Here is a 22,223-nt window from a genome sequence, read left to right as displayed (position 1 = left end):
ACACCTCTAGACCCTTTTGCTAATTGCCTCAGATGACCACCAGCACTGTCTTTTCTCTGCCTCTAGAATACTTGAGATTAGATGTGTGTAACCACGAGTTTTTACATATTTCACTATTCTACACTTTTACCTAGTTCATAGTTTAATGTACAAATTATATATATTATATGCTTTATATCATTGCTACAAATCCCTCAGAATTCTCAAGAATCACACCACCAGAAGTTTAAAACATTGTGTGTGTGGTAGGAGAGAAAAAACATGAAAATGTTAAAAGGTATTGGGTGGGAGTAGTATAAGGAGCCAATTACATGATTAAGATCACTGACTTTGGATGATGGCTCAAGCTTAATTCTTAGTTATATGATCTTGGACAAGTAAACCTTCCTGACAACTTTAGATGGTTATTACACCATAGATATGGCAATTAAGTGAAACAATGTACTGAAGGATTTCTGATAACAAATCCATCTTTTCTTGATACTAGCATACATTGCCCAGGCTGACCTCAAATTCACAATCTTCCTACCTTACCATCCCTAAAGCAGCTGAATGACAAGTGTGGCACTTGTGCCTGGCCTATCAAAGTATTTTTACGTTGAACATGAACCCCAAGATGGAAAAACCAAGACCAAAAATGGGAAGGTATGAGTGAAAACCCAACTCAAAACATGTACAGCTTAAGCTGGGTGCTGGTGGCTCACACCTGTATGTCAAGAGGCAGAGACCAGGAGGATTGTGACTGGAGGCTAGCCAGGGCAAATAGTTCATGAGGCCTTTCAAACCAAAAAGGGCTGGAGGTGTGGCTCAAGTGTTAGAGCACCTAACTAGCAAGCATGAGGCCCCCTAAGTTCCAATGACAGTACTGCCCTCCCCCACCCCTCCAATACAGCAAAAATGACACCTATGTTAGTAAAACAGATTACTCCGAACACCTGGCTGGGAGGCATCAATTAGGCATGGCTACTCCTAAAGAAGCTGTAGCTTGAGGCCCAAGTAGAAGGCCAGGGAATCTTTCTTATAGGCTCTCTAATGTAACATAAAGGGGTGTAATCCTCTTCTAGGTTAATTTAGGGATCTCTTCACTAGATGCATTTCCATGCCCCAATGCTTTGGTCTTTACCCATCCTCTTCCCAACACGGCAAGCCATAAGTAGTACCATGCTCCTTCATGTACGACTTCAGTCAGCTTTTGTTCTCTATCTTTATAACCTAACCCCCATCTGGAACAAATTCTAAAACTTTGGTCCACATTGTATGGCAAAACTGGTAATCCACATAATATACCCCCTTATCCAGTAAGTCTTACAAATAAAGACCCAAAAATGTCACCCAAACAAATTAAGAGGCAGAATGACATCATCATCAACAATAGACCAAGCCAGGCACAATGGTGCATGACTATAATCCAAGTAATTCCAGAGGATTCTGGGTTTGAGATCAGTCTGGTTTACACAGCAAGAACATCTCAAGAATATTGTCTCGAGTGCTGCAGTTTTAGTATCTACAAGGCCCTGAGTTCAAACCCCACTATCCTAGAACCCCAAAATAAGACTGTGGGTTGAGACTATATACTCTTCAGATCCTGACACTGCCATGTTAATAGCTATTTAACCTAAAGTAAACTTACTCTACATGATTGCTACAGATTAAATGAAAATATGAGCGCCTTACAAAATACAAGACATACTAAATGACAATGAAATGCTATCAACATCAATAGGCTAACACATTGCCTACCTACAACAGTTGGTGATGAAAATAAAAATGCTGAAGAACTGCTATGAACACACATTGCAAAGGCACCCTCAAGTTATGTGTAGAAGTTGAAGGTACTTAATGCAACTCAAGTGAAAATGACCATTTCAGTATCCATTTAACTCACTCAATATATCTGAGGAATATAAAATTTTTCTTTAAAAACAGTGAAGTATACATTTCAAATAAGAAGCATACTGCACCAGAGACCAAATTACTGAAGGACTCTAAAAGGTAAAAAGAAAACCAACACTTCTTTGTAAACTCGCGTTGCACCAGCAATTTTTCTCTCCATTTGCGTTTATTTAACCATAGTTCTCAAAACATTTGAGTGAAATCGGGCCTCCTTTGATAAGCAAAGGACCTGAAAATATTTAAAAAATGAACAGGCATTCTTCGGTTCATCCATGACATAGGTGTAGTGTTCCCTTCTCTTATCCCACCTTTGAAGCACCCTGTTTGTTTCATATAGTCCTAAAAGCTAGAAGAACAAGAGTACATTTGTGGTGGAATGTATTGTCACTTGCCAATAACTAGTTGAAATACCATTATTCCCTTGTAACAGCTTTAAGATACAGCCTTATTAAGGCATACAATGTGTAACTCTTCTCATCCCCTGCTATGTATAATACAGATTACATGAAGGCCGACAAATCCACATTTATATAAACATTAGCTGTATTGAGTTTTAGTTCTAATACTAGCAAGTACAGAGTTGTTACAGAGCATATTTGTTTTAACACTTAGTTGCAGGTATATTAAATATGTTTCATGGATTGAAGGAAAATGGGCATTTTGTCTTTAAATTTACTACTGACAACTTAATCTGATTAAGTTTTGCTAAGCATTGATATCTTAGAAAGAAAAGTATAAATCAAACTGTTTATTGTTGCTTTTTGCCATTTGGTAGCATTTTACACACAGGCTTCGATCTTCAGAATACCCTGGATTCAGTAGAAAAACCTTTTTAAATGAAGTTTTGTACAATAGAAACTTCTCAGCAGTCAAAATTTAGACTGTAAAAAAATACATGCAAAACATACTTTTCTGAAAACACTTAACTTTGAACAAAGCACCGAACTACACAAATGCAGAATGAAAACAGCATTTCAACTCCACCAAAAGTAGTCATCATAAAAGGTGTAAAAGTCACCTAACTTCACTAGGCACTGTTCACTTTTTAAACAGGAGACAATAAAAAATATTGTCCACAAACAATATCCCAGCTCTATGGCAGGTTTCAGAAAGTCTTCAGCTTCATGCTTTAATAGCGACCTGGGAAGAAAAAAAAGAACAAACATGCTTTAATGATGATAAGAGAGTACAATTATCTAGTCTCTTTTAACTTCTACCATTAGGAAATTCCTATGTACATTGCTTCTTGTGGGAAGTTTAACACTAGAAATGTGGTAACAATAGATGTAGCTGGAAAGAAAACTCAGTATTAGGAGTAAGGTTTTAAATATTTTAAAGTTGTCCAAAATTGCCAAAGACTCCTTAAAAGAAAGGCTACAGTGGTGACTGAATACACTGTACTTATTTAGCATCAAAGAGTAAGATGACATTATGAGAATAAATTAAAACAAAACTACATGGATTAACCCATCATTTGCAAAAGGAATAGTTTCCCAGCTGTACTTTGGCAAGTCATATTAACAATGTGTATTAATGAATACATGAACAAAAAAACTTACGAGGAGAATAGGATCGAGATCTGGAACGTGATCTATATCCTCCACGACTGTAGTAAGGAGAAGGTGACCGCCTTCTGTAAACAAGTGTAAAGATTGTCTAAGTCTCTATAGATAATGACTGGACTAAATTGATGTAAATATTACAAAGCAGCCCTTCAGGAGTCCGCCAAACTGGAAGGTCCCTATGAACCTTTACAACTTTTGCGTGTATCATGGGGTGTTTTAGGAGACCGATTATAAAGAGTATTTTAATGAACTTCAGGAAATCCCTTTGTGTGAGGCCACTTACTTATTACCAAAATATTACAAAGCTGACATCTTTATGTGAAGCTTTCTGTTGTCCAGATTATTTTTCTTTTTGGTGGTGCTGGGGTTTGAATTCAGGGCCTTATGCTGGCTAGACAGGCACTCCAACTGTTTTGTGTTGGGTCGTTTTGAGACAGGGCTATAGCAAACTCTGCCTCTTGAGTAGCTAGGATTTGCAGGTGGGAGCCACCAGCACCCATCTGCTGTCCAGATCTGAATCTCTCTCTCCACCTACCTGTAAATTTGATCCCTGTCTTGAGCAGCTCTCCATCCACCTCCTCCTCCACCACCTCCTCTGTGAAGACAGAAAAGCGAAATTTAGTTTCAAGTTAAAATAAAAACTCCCACAAAGCACAAATGATACCTAGTTTCTTGTAGGTACCCTTATAAAGAACCATTTTTGCTGCCTTTTAGAAAAGGGAATAGAGCTCTCTTTGGTGCCTATGGTGAGTATCACCAGAACATAAAATACCATTTCTTAGTAAGAGCATTTACTTAATTCTCTTCTGTAAGAGAATTCTGTAAGTGCTACTGAAAAAAAGTTTTGTGGGATAAATGCTGGACATCAAACATAGTCCTTACTACTTTCAAAGATCATGCTGTATCAATAATTGTCAACTTAAAAATTACCAAAGCACTATGTAAATACTTAATTACTATAACAACCTTCATTTTCCAATCTTTCAATGTATTCTGAATAGGTATCTTGTATTTCAAGTAGTATAGTATTTCCCTACTAAACTCCACTAACATTTTTGCAATTAACTTTTTTCACTAGGAATCCATCAGAGAATTCAGCTGGATCACACTTCATGGTCTTCCCCCACCCACCTGTTTTTGGTGGTACTGGGATTTAAACACAGGGCCTCCCTCATACCAGCTCCACAACTTAAGCCACTCCTCCAGCTCACATTTAATGTTTAAAGACATAATGTTTCATCTTTTTTATTAACATGCCAAGTTACAGTAAAAAGTTACCATATTTCTCAGAGTAATTATTAAGCACAAACCCAAATACACATGCCAAAATAAAAGTGTACAATCTTAAAATCTGGTTTTATTTCATAGGCAGGTGCTTTACTGCTAAGCTACACTAACCAGCAGAAAAGCTTTTTATAAAGGTATTGCAATTGACCCTCCCATGTAACTTACCTGTATGATCTGCTGTAGTAGTCTCGATCATCATAGCCTCGATCATAACCTCGGTCATAATAATCTCGACGACGTGAGCTGCCACTATGAATAAAAACATTATCTTTAAAATAATTCAAGAAATCTGTTTCCCTGGGAATGATCCTTTGCTATTAACTGGTTCAGACAGCTCATTCAAGATCATAAAACCCAAGCTCCACAGACACGACTAGGAAAATACTTCTTTTGTTGATCTGCTGATTAGTAGACCTTTTCTGGTATGTTAAGAGAAAATGATTATTTCTATTACAGTTCTCACTAATACTAGACAACATTGCCTTTTCTCTTTCATTATTACAATATGCATACCCGAATTCTTTTGGTTAGAGGCACACCCATCCTACTGACTTGCTTTCCACTAAAAGTCAACCAATTCACTAATCTCACACATTTCTGAGAGGAAGGAAAACAATCTCAGAGAATATGTGGTTTGAGGAGAAAGGTTTGGCTTATTAAAGGGAACACTGCTAACGTGATACACAATTATTACACTTTACTGTGTTTGAAAGCATTACGTTGTTTACACTTTTTAAAAGCATTCTGTTGAAATTTACACACTTAGTCACAACAAAGGAAAGGAGTACTCCTTCACAGCCCAGTGCTGTAGTCGAAACCCTTATTTTTGTTTGAGAAACTAAAAAAGGGGCTGAAGGCATGGCTCAAGTGGTAGAGCACTTGCACAGAAAGCAAGAGTCTAACTTCAAACCCCAGTACCACACAAAAAACAAAACAAAACAAAAAACCCACAACTAAGATTTATACACCAACTTGATTTTACCTATAATGGTTAGGGGGGAAAACATTCTCATCAGAACATTTACCCAGCAAAACCAAATTTTAAGAAATTTTTTCATAATGAACAGGGGTCAACTTAATCAAGCAGAAATTGTGTACGGTGGTGCAAACCTGTAAGCGTGGCATTTGGGAGATTGAGGCAGGAGAGTAACAAGCTTAAGTCCAGCTTGTCTCAAAATACCAAAATAAATTTAAAAATTGGGGCACCAATGTTTCCACTGCATATACTATACTGAATTGTTCAGTTTTAAGACAAGAAAAAACTGAACCATTTATAAAATGGCTGGACTAAAGTGACAAGGACTCCAACCCACCTAAGAAGTGAAAACTAAACCGTTCATATTTTTATCTTAAAAATACTTACTAGGTAGGTCTTCCCATGTAAATTCCTGGTGTTGGGGTATGTGGTCTTTTTGTTATAGAGAAATCAACTCTGATCCTACGCCCATCAAGCTCCATTCCATTGGCACGTTCTTTAGCCTTCAAAAGATAAATTTTTGTTATATACTCCCTGGATAATGCCACTAATTATCCTGTAGCTATTAAATAATGGTCAGAACATAAGGTCTACACAACTTATGAATAGGTTGTTGCCTCCACTAAATATTCATGTGAAAGCTAATCATACAAAACTTAAAATTTATCCGAAATTGTCCATTTGACCCATGCAAACACTTGCAATCACATCCAAGCAGATATGTGACAAGTGTATTTAGCTTTACAGCAGTGCACAGCTGGTAAGTTTTATCACCTCGAGGTCAAATCTGTTCCACTGGCTACCTCTGAAAAAGCCAAGAATTTAAAGAGCTTGTGACAGTACAAGCCTGAAATCCCAGCTACAAAGGAGATAGTATAGGAGGATGCAGGTCCACCCATTTAAGACTTTAGATAACCCAAAAATGGCTAGAGGCAGGGCTCAAGCACAAGACCTGAGTTGAAACCCAACTATGACAAAAGGAAAAAAAGGATTTTTATGTATGAAATTACCTACTTAGAGCTCAATTCTTAAAATAAACATTGATCAGGTTTGTCATTAACTGTTTTTCAGCCTTTCCCCATTTCCCTTAAAATCTGAGATCTGGACATACTAAATTTTTACTTTCTATATTCATTAGTACACTTACTCACTAGGCACCTTTTAAAATCTAGTTCATCTTCTGAACCTGAATTACAACTTTTTATTGTTTTTGGTTATTCTCTCTTGTAGAAAACAGATCAATGTATTCGATAGTTATTAATATTCTTATACTTCAGTTATATGTGCCAGAAACAGGATGTTGCAATTTACTTCAAAAAATGGAGGGCACTGAATTGAATTGCAGCTGGTCAGTTAATTACTGAAGCAGGGTGTTAGGACCAACTGCTGTAAGTACTGTTATTCACTATGATTTTGAAAATTTTCACAATAAAAGATTGAAAAGAAAAATCTAATTGCATTCAGTATCTATTCACAGTAGTGTTATTTTTCTTAATTCAAACGATAGTTGCATAACCTATTTACACTACAGAAGCAGAAATTGTTCTCATCTTAGCACCTAGTCTTCAGTACATGGTACAAAACCACAAGGCAAACTTTTACTTACTTCCTTGGCATCATCTACATTTTCAAAATACACAAAGGCAAATCCTCTTGAACGCCTAGACTGCTGGTCATACACAATGGACACATCAGCAATGGGGCCATATTTAGAGAATACTTCTCTTAGATCCCTTTCTGTGGTGTACAAGCTCAGGCCAAACACACCAAGACAACAGTTGGGGTCAGGATTTGCCTAGAAATAGAAAAATGAATTTTAAACACTGAAAAATCTGTCATTAAATCAAAGTTAAAAAGGAGTTGATAATGATTAAACACCATTTAGAAATTATAACATTACAGCAAGCACAAGAATTTTTAAGCATGGGCAAGCAAAGACTTTAACAAAGGGACTAAATTCAGTCTTAGAATTAAATGTGCATATGAGGGGTGGGGGGTGATACTTGTATTAATTACTGACAAGCAAGCTTGCCATCTTTTGGAGTTCCAAAGGCAATTTACATGAGTCATCAAACAATTTATCAGAGTTATCAGAATAGCATGATCTTTATCAGGCAGAAAAAAATTTTAACACTGGATAAAGACACATCACTCATACAATGAACTGCCCCAAACCATGTGAGAATAGAGCAGGCCCCCCATCCCCACTCAAGAGGTATTTTTAAGACCCTAGTAGTTGCAACTGCCTATCAAGTTAGTTGTCCCTCTGCCTACTTGGAGGATTGACTCCAGGACTCCCCAGATATTAAAATCTGTGGATGCTCAACATCTCTTACATACACTGCTCCTAAGATGGCATATTTGCATATAACGTATGAACATCCTCCCCCTATACACTTGAAACAATCACTAATAGGGGCTGGCAGTATAGCCCAGATGTATATTGTATACTTAAGCATTGAGAATTCCTTGGTTTAATTTTCTATCACCAAAAACCAACCAACCAACCAACCAACCCACAAACATAAAGCCCTTGTATTACTTAAAAACTTGGTACAATAGTTATAATTTAGAAGATGACATTTCAATAGCTGGAGATAGGAGATAATGAACATTATAGGTTGAAAAAAAACAACTGATTGGTCAGCCCTTTTTGGATTCTGTATGGGAGAATTCAACCAACCTCAGATGGAAATCAATGGCACTAACCTCACGGACTACTCAAAGTAATACTGCTCACACAGTATTTTTATTATATAGAGTATTTTATTTAAGTAATCTTAACCATCTTAAAAACTTAACTAATAAATTAGACGTAGTAAGACTGCTGACTGTATTATGTATTATGGTCTTGGTCATTCTGTCAGATCACTACTACTGGGTAAGGATGACAGTGTGAATATGGGGGACAATGGGACTTATGTCGCATCCAGAATGGGGCAAGAATTTCATCACACCACTAAGGATGGAACAAAACTGAAGATTCCTAAACTATTTCTGGAGTTTTTTCATTTAATGTTCCTGGACCAGAGTAAATCATAAGTTAAAACTCAGGATGTGTGACAAACCACTTTAAAATAGTACTGAGTAGCTTGCACTCATTTGGAATCATTCACAGAAAGACAGGACTTAATAGCACCCAGGAAAAAAAATAGCTTAAAATTAAAATTATATAGTAAAGTTAGGAGCCTCTCTTGACAAGTTCATGAAAAACCCGGAAAGCATGTATGTTAGTTTGGAACTATGCATGTCATATAAATGTGCTGACATTATTAATAGTAATATGCAACAGGAATTTTTTTTAAGCTTGATAGGCTGAGTTACACTGTGTCAGTATTATGCTGATACAACCATAATGTATTATGACCATTACATGGGAGATTAATTTTTAAAGAGACTACCTCAAAAAGCCTCTAAAGACTACTGCTACTCCACTGTCAAATCAAGTAGAAGAAGGTAATGGGACCAAACTTATGCAGTCCATTGCTTCAAGCAGCCTTTTTATCTTACCCGGTTTCCAACATGACGCCTTCGAGTAGACATGGGAGAATGACTGTGGCTATGCCTTCTGCGATAATCTCGACTGTAAGACCTGCTACGGGAGCGTCTATGAGAACGGGACCGAGATCGTGACCTTGTATAATGTCTTCGAGAGCTTCTTCTGGATCTAGACCTGCAAGACAAAGGCTCCACGGTTATGAATGATTAGCTGAAAGAGATATGGCTTTATTACTGTATTCTAGAATTGAATTCCAAAAGAAGGGACACAATCCAGGAATATGCTAACATGTTTGTACAGTACCTTTTCCCTAATTATCTGATCACTTCAGCTTTGCTAGGAAGAATGAAAACCACAAGCTCTCATTCAGCATTTACTCAAATTAACATAAAGGGAAATTAAAACTAATATACTTATTTCAGAAATCAAAGCACACGGCACTTTACTAGCTTAGTTTATACCCACTTTTCCCGCCCACAACTGCACCCTCTATTTGTTTCTCCCATTATGCTCACCACTCATTTAAAAAGCTAACAAAATCACCACCAAAGGTAGTTTTCTACAGTAGTTTATTTACTTTTAGTAAAATCAATGTGTGCCTCTTGAGTAACCTATACAGTTATCATCTAAACCAAGACAAATTGAAAAAAGAGGTGCTGTTAGTTATGCCTAACAACAGGCATAAACTGGGACTGTCCCAGGCAAACCAGGATGCATTATTAGCCTACTCTTAAAATACAACAAACAAAACCACTGCACCATGGTCAAGTATTACTTGTTTTATACACATATATATAGACTACACCTATTTGTAAAGAATTTCAATTACTTACTGAAAGCCAATATTCTGTAGTACATTTGCCATACTAATAAGCAAAGTTTACTTATACTTAGTGAATCCTCACAACTTTTAAGAACTTACTCTTGTATAGGTAAGAATCTAAAGTAGAAAAGGTTAAATAATCTGCTCAAGTCAACAAAAATAAGAGGTAAGATTTCATTGAACCCTGACTCCAAAAGCCCAGGCTCCTAACCACTTAATTCTCTCCCAGAACTTAGGTTCATTTCCAGTACCAATTAGCCAACAAATGAGCTAGCACTCTCTACCTTCCTAGTTTACAAACTGCACCAACTTCAGAGCTAAGAGTAACAGAAGAAAATCTCAAGACAGTCTTTCTTACCTAGATTCAGATCTGGACCTGGACTTTGATCTGGAACGCCTGGAATCTTCCTTGGAGCGAGACCTTGCAGGGGTATGCCTTGCAGATTTCCCCGATCCGTGAGCACTTCCACTTCTGGAAGCAGAACGGGATTCCTACACGTAGATGTCAAAAGTTTAATTTGTATACTTTCTGGGCAACTTTAAAAACAAATAAGCTGCTGTAAGATAAATGGTGAGGGAGAGCAATCCTCTTCCAAAGATTAGAAAACATAGGTAAGGGCAGAAATTTGAGTATACCTGGTATAATAGTTTCATTGCTTCAACTGACGTAAATCAATTAACTTGTCCTTTCTTACACCTTTCTGGAGCAGGGATTAAGAATTATCTGACCCCACTTCCTTAAGAAAGGGGTGCCAAAGGCAAGTAGTAAAGGGTTCAAGTACTGTATTTTGGGACTGTGACTCCAAAAAGACTAGGGTCAGAGAGTCTTATTTAACTATGAAGCCTATACTTTATAACTATTTCGGTTAAGTTGCAATCAAAACAAAACCCTACAAAATTTATGAAACTTACTTTTAAAATGCTTCTGATTTTTTCCAGAAGACCTGAGATTTTCAAGTTGTATTTATCATTGAGTAAGAAAAAAGACAATCTGACGATCTGCTATAAGTCCTAAAGATAGAAGCCTAGTGGAAAGCAAGGACCAGTTAAATGGACACTAAATCCAGTAAGACCCTATCTTCACCTAATCATGTTGAAGAACATATGAAACTCAAGGCTATCAGATGGAGCCATAGAAACAAGGCAGTGAACTATGTAGAGGTCTAGAGCAGAGAGGGTACTGAAGATACACAAATGGGGAAGAGCTGTAAAACTTACGGGAACTGAGAAAACTTGTGTAAGAAAGGATAAGTTAAGCACAAATATTTCCCAAAGCTAGGACAGATTAAATCACGGGCTCCTATCTAGGAAGGAAAGGAGTTCAGCAAAAAAAAAAAAAAAAAAAAAAACTATGTAAATACTGTGTACTCACAGCTTCCTCAATCAACACACCATAGATGGCAGATAAGTGGCACCAAAACAAAAATCTAGAAAGGCTTCTAAGTAGAGAAAAGTTCTACAAAGGCATCAAAAAATGGATGAGAGGGACAGTATTCACGCCAGTCTGAAAGCTAACTAAGCTATTCCAAGATAACCTATTATTGTAATGTTATCCAACATAGGTAAAATAAAAGTATAAGGTCTAGTGAACCTTTCTACTCAAGATATAGCAGAAATGACCAGGCCAAAAAGAAAACAAATTACAATATTAAGTCACTGTAGAGTCTAAAGCTAAACCTTCCACATAACAGTTAGTTCTTTGGAATATCCTGGCCATTATCCAAAAGACAGAAAATACAGGATTATTTTAAATGATAGCCCAAAATCATTTCAGAATATTAAGCATGTGTTTTATAGAATAATGGAGAAAATTTAGAATATATCAGAACTTCTAATTTCTACACAACATAGAAGAGAAAAAAAACCCTAAATTTTGAAGCTTAATAAACAGGGAAAGAAAAGCCTTAAAACACAGCCAGGAAAATGAGTTCACGTTTCTAGACCACAAAAAACTCTAGAAAATGATTCCACACCATTACAAAACCATCTGAAGTGATGTAAAATGTTGACAGCCTTTCCTTTCTACCTGACCATCCGCACCAATAAGTGACGATAAAGAGATTAAAAGAGATAGCCTTTAATGCCAAGAATTGTTTGAAAGATGTACTGCTGCGCTAGGGACCTCAACTACCAATCTGATTTCTGTCAAATGCTTGGAGCAGACATTTAGACAAAGACCACCGAAGACAATGAGACTACTGCCATTTTACTATAAGCAAAAGCCAATTTACAAGATAGAAATGAGGAACTTTCAAGTTAATGTTTCTTTCAATTGTAGGAAGGTTACTTCGTGGAATAACTTGATCAAGGAAAAGAGCAGAGTATCAGTGCCTCATAGTGAACAGCTAAAAGATAACTAATAAAGTAATTAGTCCAGGAGTTTGAATAGATAGAAAATCATGGTCCCCTTTTAAGCCACTTACTTCACTTAACAGAAAAGTCTTACTTCAAAGTAAGATGCTTCACCAGTCCATCTACTAAGAGGAGAGGGATACAGTACTTAGTCTAGGAAAATAGGGCTTAATGATTGTTTTTCTCTTAAAATTCTAACAGAAGAAAGATCAAAGACACAGTATCTCAGCCTCCAAGCCAGCAGCATGTGTCCTTTCTTAGACCAAAGATAAGATAAATATCTAAACTCAGATTTCCCTGTCTGCACTGCTACCTGGCTGGGAAAACACTATACAATGCAGAGAAAAAAACCTAAATTCTGAAGCTTAATAAATAGGAAAAGAAAAGCCTTAAAACACAGCCAAGAAAATGAGTTAGAAGCTCTACCTTCTTTCCTATCAAGGCTTAAAGGCATTAAAACCTTCTCAGTTATTAGACTACCACCTTAGTTGATTGGAAAAATACAGGAATTTAGTCTATCTATAAATCAGACTTACAGTGATTAACCAAATACAAAGCATAATATTAACTTTTTAATCCTTAACACACAGGCAAGTCTATAAAACCAGTTGAGAAAACACCTACATATAAGGATATTTCAAATTCCACTCAGAGCTGACAAAGCCACAGGTGTCAATACTTTAAAATCCTACCAAAAGCTACACTCTGGACACCAGTACTTCAAGGAAAAGGATCACAAAATTAAAGTTAGTATGAAAATGCCAAAAACTCACTGAAAAGAAAAGCTCAGGGAATAAAGTTCTTATTGACCGAATGTTCATCCTCCAATAACAAACAACCTACAAGGAACATACCAGCTTAAAAAAAAAAAAAAATCAAAGCAACACCTAATCAAATGTCCATTTACATCTCCCTGTTTTGAGAAATTAATCTCAATTTACTTGAAAGAGATCAGCAGGAAATGCCAATCAATCCTTGTATTGAATGTAAACTAGGTGCACTATATTAGATTTAGATCAGCAATTCATAACTGCTGTACCATTTTTAGTGTATCTGGAGTTGAGCACCCACTCATTTCTTAGAAATACATGGTATGCTAGACAAGTCTTACGAACTGAAATTCAGAAGTTATATACTTCTTATCTGAATCTTCCCAGAACCTTATTCCAGTCATCTTTCCTGCTCTGTTTACCTCTAGCAAATTATTTATAAGCCCTTCTGACTTAGTCTTCCCTATACTAAGGCCCAAGCCTTTACTTCCCAATGGCCCAAGGGAGGAGACACCCTAAACCCAAAGATCCTTTGGCCAAAGGAATAAAAACTAATGGATGAGAAGGTCCACTACTGCCAACAATAAAATTTTCACCTTAAGTCTATACAGCTTGGGCTGTATGATTATATGGTTCCAAATTGCTTTCTTGTTTTGAGAGCTAAGAAGCCCTTTTCTCAAGGACCTTTGAGGTCTCTCGATGTCCAATAACATCACTTTTACCTCAGCTATGTGCCTGACTTTTGGGTAACTCAATGCAAAACAAAACAAAACAAAAAATCAATATTCATATTGTAACTACTTTATTGGTGACAAGTTTTACAAAGCTATCATTGGGGCAAAGCAAATGCAAAAACTGTTTCCTGTAAATGGAAATAATTTCCTTCACTTTCAAAATGCAGAAACAATAAAGTATCAAAAGATGGATCTTTCAAGAAAGGTCATTTCAAGTCACTTTGTTCAGGAGCTTTAAGATCTAACAAGTCTCAGGTTTAAAAAGGTCTCTTAATTTTCGGAATATGACAACCCTGACAGCCTCCATTAGGGAGAAGACAATTATTGGTTGGCTACCACTGGGTATTATTTAGTAGTGTACTTGTTCCATCAAACCAAGGGTAAAAAACATTACACCTGACTCTTCCTACTCAGCTAAAATGAAACATACATGAAGGAAAAAGACAGAAACTTGAGTTTGATTTTTTTCCAGTAAGTGGTAGAAGCAGGAAACTAGAAAAAAACCTGCTCTTTAAACATTATTATAACTAAATAGGAAAGAAAAAAAGGATAAAAAGCCTAAAGTATTAACTAATATTATTGAACTCTGAATTAGCTAACCTCTTCACTTGTATAACCCAAGTGAAGCTACTGCATTTTAGCAGAAAACCTAGCCTGTCAGCTGAAAACAGGCAAAATGGAAACAAACTTTGAAGAACCATCCTTTTTATTTAACACAACATTAGAGCCTAAATGGTCATAGCTTTCTACTAATGTCATTTGGGAAGAAACAACAACAAAAAACGCTTTCATTCCAAAAGAAACTATCCTGGTTTAATGCTTTGCTTGGATTTAGGGGTTTGGCTCCCTAACTATCCTGGTGATTATTCTTTTTGAAAAATTCTAACATACACTGTTCAGTACTGAAGGAGAAAAGTCACTGAACTCTTTAAGTAGTCCAGGGAGGCGGCGCAGACCACCAACTTGAGATACTCACTCTTACTTATTCCCCAGAACCAGCAGTTTGACAGATGAAAAATCTAGCAAACAAAAAACCAACTATTACCCATGCTGGAGAGTGCATTGCTGCCTGGTATTTAACTACAAAGGGTTATCTTTAAAGAATTGCATTTCAATCATTTGACTAAGCAGTTAAAATTAGAATTACCTAATTTAAACGTTTCCCTTGGAAGGCACTTCTTTACCCTGTATATATTTCCTTCTATTAAACAAATAATGCATGCATGTTTAGCAAAATATACAGGGACACATAAACAGACTAGTAATTACTTAGCGTAGTGCTTTCTGATTCCAGATTACTTCTTATCTTAACTTCATTTTTATTTCTTTTCTTCATTCTTCCGTTTCAAATTCTGACTTCTTTCATCTTCCCCACTTCACACAAATTGCTCAATATTCTACAAGTGGGACTTCTGGTCTGATAATTAGCATGCATTCTTTCTTTTATTTTTTCAAATTTCAGCTTCACTTATTCCTGAGCTTCAAATACTCATTTATAAAACTTGTCAAATGACGACTTCCGCATTTTCCTTCTTCAACATTAACCTTAATAGAAAAAGAACAGGATGAAGAATATTTTAAAATTCCAGGATAAAATCCAGTGCCAAACTGAAACTAGAAAAAATATCCCTTTTTGTTTTGGTTTTATAAAAAAAAAAAATACTAGAATACGCAGCTCAAAAAGCTGAACCTAGTTTTGTTGGTTCCAGAATATATGGTAATCAACCATTTGTCTACTCCAAATAGATTTATCATGCTTAAGTTGAATGTGAAGTGCGCAACTGAACATTTACTGTTCATTTAACATTTTAAGAACTGTAATTACATCTCACACTTCTTATTGTACTCATCAAGAGAAAATGTTAAGTGTCAAAAGCACATCTCTAGTAAAAAAGTGACACATTAATAACAAAAGTGCAAGAAAGAAAAGCACGGACAATTCATTTGTACAATAATGACAAAGGCTCAGGTTGAAGAGGTTTACAATATTGTGACTTGTCTAGGTAAGATAACCGTATTTAATGTCACACATCTTTGTACTATGTATTTTAAAAAGACAATGCCAGGGAAACTGACAATTTGGATCTGTAGTGTTAAACCCACCCCTGGGAAAGCTGCTCTAGTGAAACTGTATAGTATGAATGGTTTAATTAATAAATCTAAACTAAAATCAAGGGTAAAGCCAACCCACTACTATATGCCAATAGTTACGAAGGCAAAGCAATCTTGAATCCAACAGTGGTATTTCCAAAGAATTTTGTTGTAAAGTTTTCCCCTCAATGAACAAAATAATAGTCTTCTGGATGTCCAAAGGAGCAATCCTACTTTTAAGGAAGAAATTATAGCTCATGTCCTCAAATAATTTTTAAAAGACCCAATTTAGCAGACCAGTGAAGTTTAATACTTATCTGAAGAACACTATAAACAAAAGTACTAATATTGTCTTCATTAAAACATTCTAGTTTTCCTTATTATCCTGCATTTCACAGTAAGATGTATCAGTGAAAATTACTTCCTCCTTAAAAAAAAAAAAAATAGACAACGAAGGCTACCGTAGGTAGTGTTGTCTTTTCTAACAAAGTAAAAGCATAATCTCTAACCTCGTTTTTAGAAGTTGGCATTGTTTGTCTATTTAATCTGGGAAAATTTTTTAAGTAGCTTTTTATTTAAGGGAGCCACAATAATCGGTTTTAATATCCATCACTAAAATGTAATGGGAAATGTTTGCTGGAAGCACAAGTGTAATCGTGGAATCAGAATGCCCAAGCAGGTTTCCTTAGGGCCTCCTAAAATTTATGTACAGGTACATGGCTTAGATGTAGAAAATACTGAAATAGAGACCAAAGCTCTAAATAAAACGTTTCAATAGACACCTTCCTGCTATCATTTCATTACCCTTTTCAACCTTTTCCTTCTCCAGTATTCTAAGAACAAAATTATTACTGGATGACAGTTATTAGATTTATTTAAACTCAGTGTATAAGTTCAAATGACCACTTCATAAAACCAAAAAAGACCAACGACTAATGTTATTGTGCATTCAGTTAAGAGATTCTAGTTACAAATATACTTGTTCCTTATCAACACAATTTGTGTTAAAATGTTCCTAGAGGCTACAACTGGAGTCCATTTAACAACATCAGACCTGCAAATTCATTAAGGGGACAGGGCAATATTTTAATAATGGGGAGTAAGAGGGGCAAAGAAGACAAACTAGATCTTGGTACAGGAAGGTCAAGTTCCAATCAACAAGGACTACTATTTAAAAAAAAATTTTTTTTTGCAATTCAAGAAAATCATCAAATATGAGAATGTGGGGCAGGAAAAAAATCCCACCACCTGACATGCCTAAACTAGCTGTTAAGTCTGTGCTTTTAGGAAATCTGCAAAAACAACAGGCCCTTAAAGTTTGTATTCATAAAGCATTCAGTATTTTCCAACAAAAGCAAATACATTTTTTTCATTTTCAGAACTTTTTATGTAAAAAATGCAAAAGGTCTTACCCAAGCTGCCATCTGACAATATTGATAAGTGTCAACCTGAAAATAACTTCCAAAACCCAATTCAAAGCCAAGATTTTTGGAAATTTAAGACTACAATGCTATACTGAAGAACTCTGACTTATGACTTAAAAATACTAATTGGTGACATTACCTAATTCTATAGGCCCACACCCCAAAATACTAACCCAGTAAAAACACTTAAAATCCCTAAACATCGATCACTATACCTTGTAAGAAAACAATAGTTATGTGTGTATATATAAGCACTGATCAAGTAACAATGCTAAGGCTCAAGAGGTATGTACAACTGTAGCTTAGTCCTTGTCTTGGGCAAAATACAAACTAATATGAAAGCATTAATATTTATCATTTATTTTTGGAACTTTACTGGAAAGAAAGGGGGGAGGGGAGAGGGCTATACACACACAAGGCAACTTCCATTAATACCTCTCTCACCACCTGAATTCCTCTTCGAATTTATGACAAAGCCAGTAATACTTACCTTACAAAACCATTTGTATTTTCATTTGGAAAATGCCACCTTCTAATTCCAAATATCCTCAATATAGTAAGACATTCTTATTTAAGCGAAGTAAAAATATTTCAACCTGCTTTCCTGAGGCTCATACCTAACCAGAGTCACAATGGTAACAAAACAATGTGAACTATTTCCTCAAACTTGGTATTAATTCAACCTTTTGTTAAAGGAATTTGGTGTGATGGCTACAATTATTTAGCAATAAGGTTTTGGTTTTGAAAAATCAAGAGTTTATGGGGCTCAAAACTAGTAATATGAAAAAAAATCCAGATAGGCACAAGAGAAAAGCTGCAAAATTTGGAAGACAAACTATGAGATGGTATCCAAAAGTTCTCTCTACAGAGAACTTTAAATACATAGCCTCTGCAAGAACAGCTAAATTCTATGAGATTATTTGCTGGGCCAGAAATCCATAAAATAATCTTAAACTGTGACTGTAATCTTGAAATAGCTTCACAAAAATGTAAAACATCTGGACCATACAATCACTTCCTTAGTTTTTAGATTTGTGTGGTAAAGGTTTATTTGTACATACTAGCTATAACCTCTCCCAGGTATTCTTTTAAACTGAGTGCAAGACAAAATGACATATAAACCTCACACCCTATATACTTTATTGGCTTTTAATGACTGAATAGCCTTATACTTTTAAACCATCTTTATTCATAGATTTAAGAATTTTGAAGTGACATGAAAAAAAAGGAGCTAATCAACTTTAACTCTTTACAAAATGTGAGCAATTTCTGGAAGTATTGGGAGACTTTTAATCTAGAGATGATAATGAATTACATTCCTATACATGGTTTGCCCAGGTCGGGAAAATCAACTGACTTTAATATAACCAACTTTGAGATGGGGGAAAAGAATTAAATCCCACAGGTAAACAAGGGATGAGGGACACACTGAACTACAGTTTGAGGTCTCTCTCTATATATGTATCAATGCACAAACTCAGAAAAATTTATCCACACACTCAACCTTCCTCAGTTTAGGAAAGAAACAAAAATCACTGGGAAGGTCACTGGGGTAACTAGGGGGAGGCAGAAGAATCTGTATAAGATTAAGGGAGGAGATTCCAGATGAACTGAATAGGTTTGCATTATTTCCATTAACTAAAACAGTTCAGAATCTTTAAGAGCCTAGAAGTCAATGAAACTCATTTTCAGGTTTCAGAGATGCTTGTTATACCAGGCATATCCAAGATTACCTTGAACTTTATTTTCAGTTTTCATGCACTTTTAAAAGGGAAGGTTAGCCAATCAGGCTTGGCTGATTGGCTTCTTTGTCTTTATGTGTATGTATCTAGTGCTGGAACCTGAACTACCTACCTTACATTAAAAACTCAGTGAGCTTTGGAGTCCAGACACGTGTTTTGCATTTAAAGGTTCCAATTGGAAAGCCAACACACAAACGCCAAATAAACATGTGAGTGAATGTTTTCTTCCAGAAAGTCAAGGTTCTTATTTAATGCCAACTTTTACCAAGTAACATTTTCTCAATTTAGCAAATATTCATGATACTCAAAACACTAGAATGTATTTTTTTACTAGTAGACACAGAACCAATCCCAAAATTGCAATTGGTGTGGTAACAATTTCTCATCTGTCTCAAACTGGAACACTTTCCTTGGATTTCTTTCTATTTGTTATATATACTACCTAGTTCTTAGGACAATTTTCCATCTTGAAGCCCGTATGTAACTGCATTCTGGTTTTCAACTAAGAACTACTCTAGTCTGAAGCCAGTCATTTTGCCATTTCCTAAAGAGTGCAGAAATGTTCCGTGTATAAGACTTAAAATCATTTGCTTCCGAGTCCAAACACGGACTAGATCAACAGTATTCAACTGGCAGCAATCTGAAGTCAAACTTGAGCAATTTGTGAGCTCTAATCAAACTTTAAGTAGAACTTATGCTAGTGACTCTAGTCATTTACACAGAAAACACCGAAAGTAAGAATCCAATGTTCAGCCGGGTGTCAGCGGTTCATGCCTGTAATCCAGGCTACTACGGAGGTTGAAATCTGGAGGATTTTGGCCCAAGACTAGACCAGGGAAACAGTTCACGGGACTCCATCTCCAAAATGATTAGAGCAAAATGGACTTGAGGTGTGACTCACGCGCTAGAGCCCGGTGTCCAAACACCAGGTCCGTCCCCCACCCAAGCCCCCGCAAAAAAAATTCACTAGAATAATGTGAAGTTAAGGTCTGATTAGTTCAAACCAAATTAATCTAACTTGGTTCCAAGTTTACTAAGGTATAAAAAAAGGAAGTTTCTTAAAATAACGTCTGGGGCCGAGCGCCAGTGGAACACGCCAGCAAGCCTAGCTTCTCAGGAGGTATCGATCAGAAGAATGGCTGCTCGAAATCAGTCCAGGACATTAATTCTTGAGACCCTATCTCGAAAACCCAACACACAAAAGGGCAAGTGGAGTGGCTCAAAGTGTAAGCTGCAGTTAGGCCACAGCACCGCAAAAACAAAACAAGTCTCGGTTCAACCGAGATCGTTTCAAGAGCATGCTAAAAATGTTTGAGATTTACTTGAAAAACAGTATTCAGCTCTTAAGGTGGCTCTACCACCTTAAGACAGGTAACAAACTGTTTAAAAAATAAAACCCCACACTCAAGAACAAAACATCCCACTCTCCTTACTCCCGTGACAGCTTTTCAAAAGACTTCTAGGGTGCTATGTAGGTTCCCTCTCTCAGGCCCGGTAGGTGTATCTTCCCCACAGCCAGTCGGTGCTGCTCTAAGCTTAGCAACCGTCCAGTCTCCGTAACTTACACAATGCCATCAGCTCCCGCCCAGCTCCACTGTCCGAGCTCAAAACAGAACAAAACAGAAAAGTGGTTCTCACTACCGGACGCCTACGGTTACATCGGCGCTACTGACTGCTGCCCGCCCATTTTTTTCTTCCCAACCCTAGTGACCGTGTGGCCTGCTCTGCTGCAAAGCTCAGCGTTCAGGGTGAACTCGACCCAGCTAACGGGCCGGGCCGGAACTTCCCTCCGCCAAGTTCTCACGAGGCCCTGCATCAGCCCGTGCCCTGTCCTGCCCGTAGCGGACGAGTGTCCCTCGCCACCCCGTCCTCAAAACGGAACAAAAACGCCCCGTCTCCCTTCGCACCCCGCCTCCAGGCGGCCCCGGAGCCACCGCCCGGCAGGTCGCGCCAGCGAGGACGCGCGGCTCCTCCGCCATTTTGTGCCTCTGGCAGCTCGCCCAGACCGCCAGCCCAAGATGGCTGCGGCGAGGCTTCGCAGGAGAGCAACGGCGAAATAAGATGCCGCTCCCCTCCCCCACCACCGAGGGCACGCAGCCGCCATTTTTAATCTCCCCCTTTCCCCCCTTTATAACGGAAAAAACGGCCGTCTCGGATGCGAAGCCACCTAAGCCCGGGCGGCCTCCGTCACTGAAGACTATCTATCAAGCCTTTGGAAAGGCCGTCTCCCATCCTTCCTGGCTTCAGACTTCGGGGCCTAAAACGCCCCCGACTCCCGGCTCCAGGCCGATGGGCCTAGAGAGAGAGAAATGCAAGAAGCCAGGATCACATCGCCGCCCCTACTTCACCTATACATACCCGCTCGCCGTAGTTCTGCTCGCCGCTGTCGCTCATGACTCCTGCCTGACGCCGCCGCTCGCTGGGCTTCAGTCGAAGCTGCCAACCGCTTGCGCCTTCTTATAGAGGCTCTGCCGTGGCCTCCCGGACGCAGTGGCTTCGCAGCCGCTCAGAGCCGAAACGCTCCACACCACCTCCGCACAGGCTCTAACGCTACCGGACGTGACGCGGTGCCCCTTAACGCGGCTCCTCTCCCTCCCTGAACGCGCGCTTTCTTGGCCCCGCCCCTCTCGGCCTTGCCGCTCCTGCAGTGGCGCGTCCCTCACCGGACGTGACGTAAGCCACGCCTCCTCCCGCCGCTCCACCCGCTCTCTGTGAGGCGGGAAAGCGAGCGTGTCCGTTGGCCTCTTGAGGTGGTCGCCATGGGTCACGGTGATGTCACCAGGCAGGCCTGAATCTTTTCTAGAACTTTCGAGGGAATCCGGCCCTGGTGGGAGGAGGGAAGAGATGGCTTCCGTTTCTCCCATCCTTTGTTCTACGTTATTTATTAGTTTCTGTCTCTAAAATAAGCATACCATGATTTTTTTTTCTTTGCATTTATTTAGTCCTGGTAGTGTAGATATTTCCTTTTTTTTTTCTGGAGGTACTGGAGTTGAACTCACGGCCTCCCTGCCAGCTAAGCAGGCCTTAACCCCCCCTCCCCCCCCCACAGCCCTTTTTGCTTTGTTAT

The 22,223-nt window shown here is 37.9% G+C and overlaps 1 protein-coding gene across 1 annotated transcript; it reads right to left on the bottom strand.

Moving 5' to 3' along the window:
• Window positions 1–2,626: 2,626 nt before the first annotated feature.
• On the bottom strand, window positions 2,627–21,739 carry Tra2b (transformer 2 beta homolog). Its single transcript, XM_020169247.2, has 9 exons — window positions 21,515–21,739; window positions 10,402–10,535; window positions 9,232–9,394; window positions 7,328–7,516; window positions 6,109–6,224; window positions 4,911–4,994; window positions 3,994–4,053; window positions 3,453–3,526; window positions 2,627–3,033 (listed from the first exon to the last, which is right to left on the bottom strand). The coding sequence occupies exons 1-9, from the start codon at window positions 21,548–21,550 to the stop codon at window positions 3,023–3,025; spliced, it is 867 nt and encodes a 288-aa protein (XP_020024836.1). The 5' UTR covers window positions 21,551–21,739; the 3' UTR covers window positions 2,627–3,022.
• Between the last annotated feature and the right edge of the window lie 484 nt (window positions 21,740–22,223).

This window comes from Castor canadensis, chromosome 5 (genome assembly GCF_047511655.1).
Source record: "Castor canadensis chromosome 5, mCasCan1.hap1v2, whole genome shotgun sequence".
Lineage (NCBI taxonomy): Eukaryota > Metazoa > Chordata > Mammalia > Rodentia > Castoridae > Castor > Castor canadensis.
This window is presented reverse-complemented; position numbering and strand designations above follow the sequence as displayed.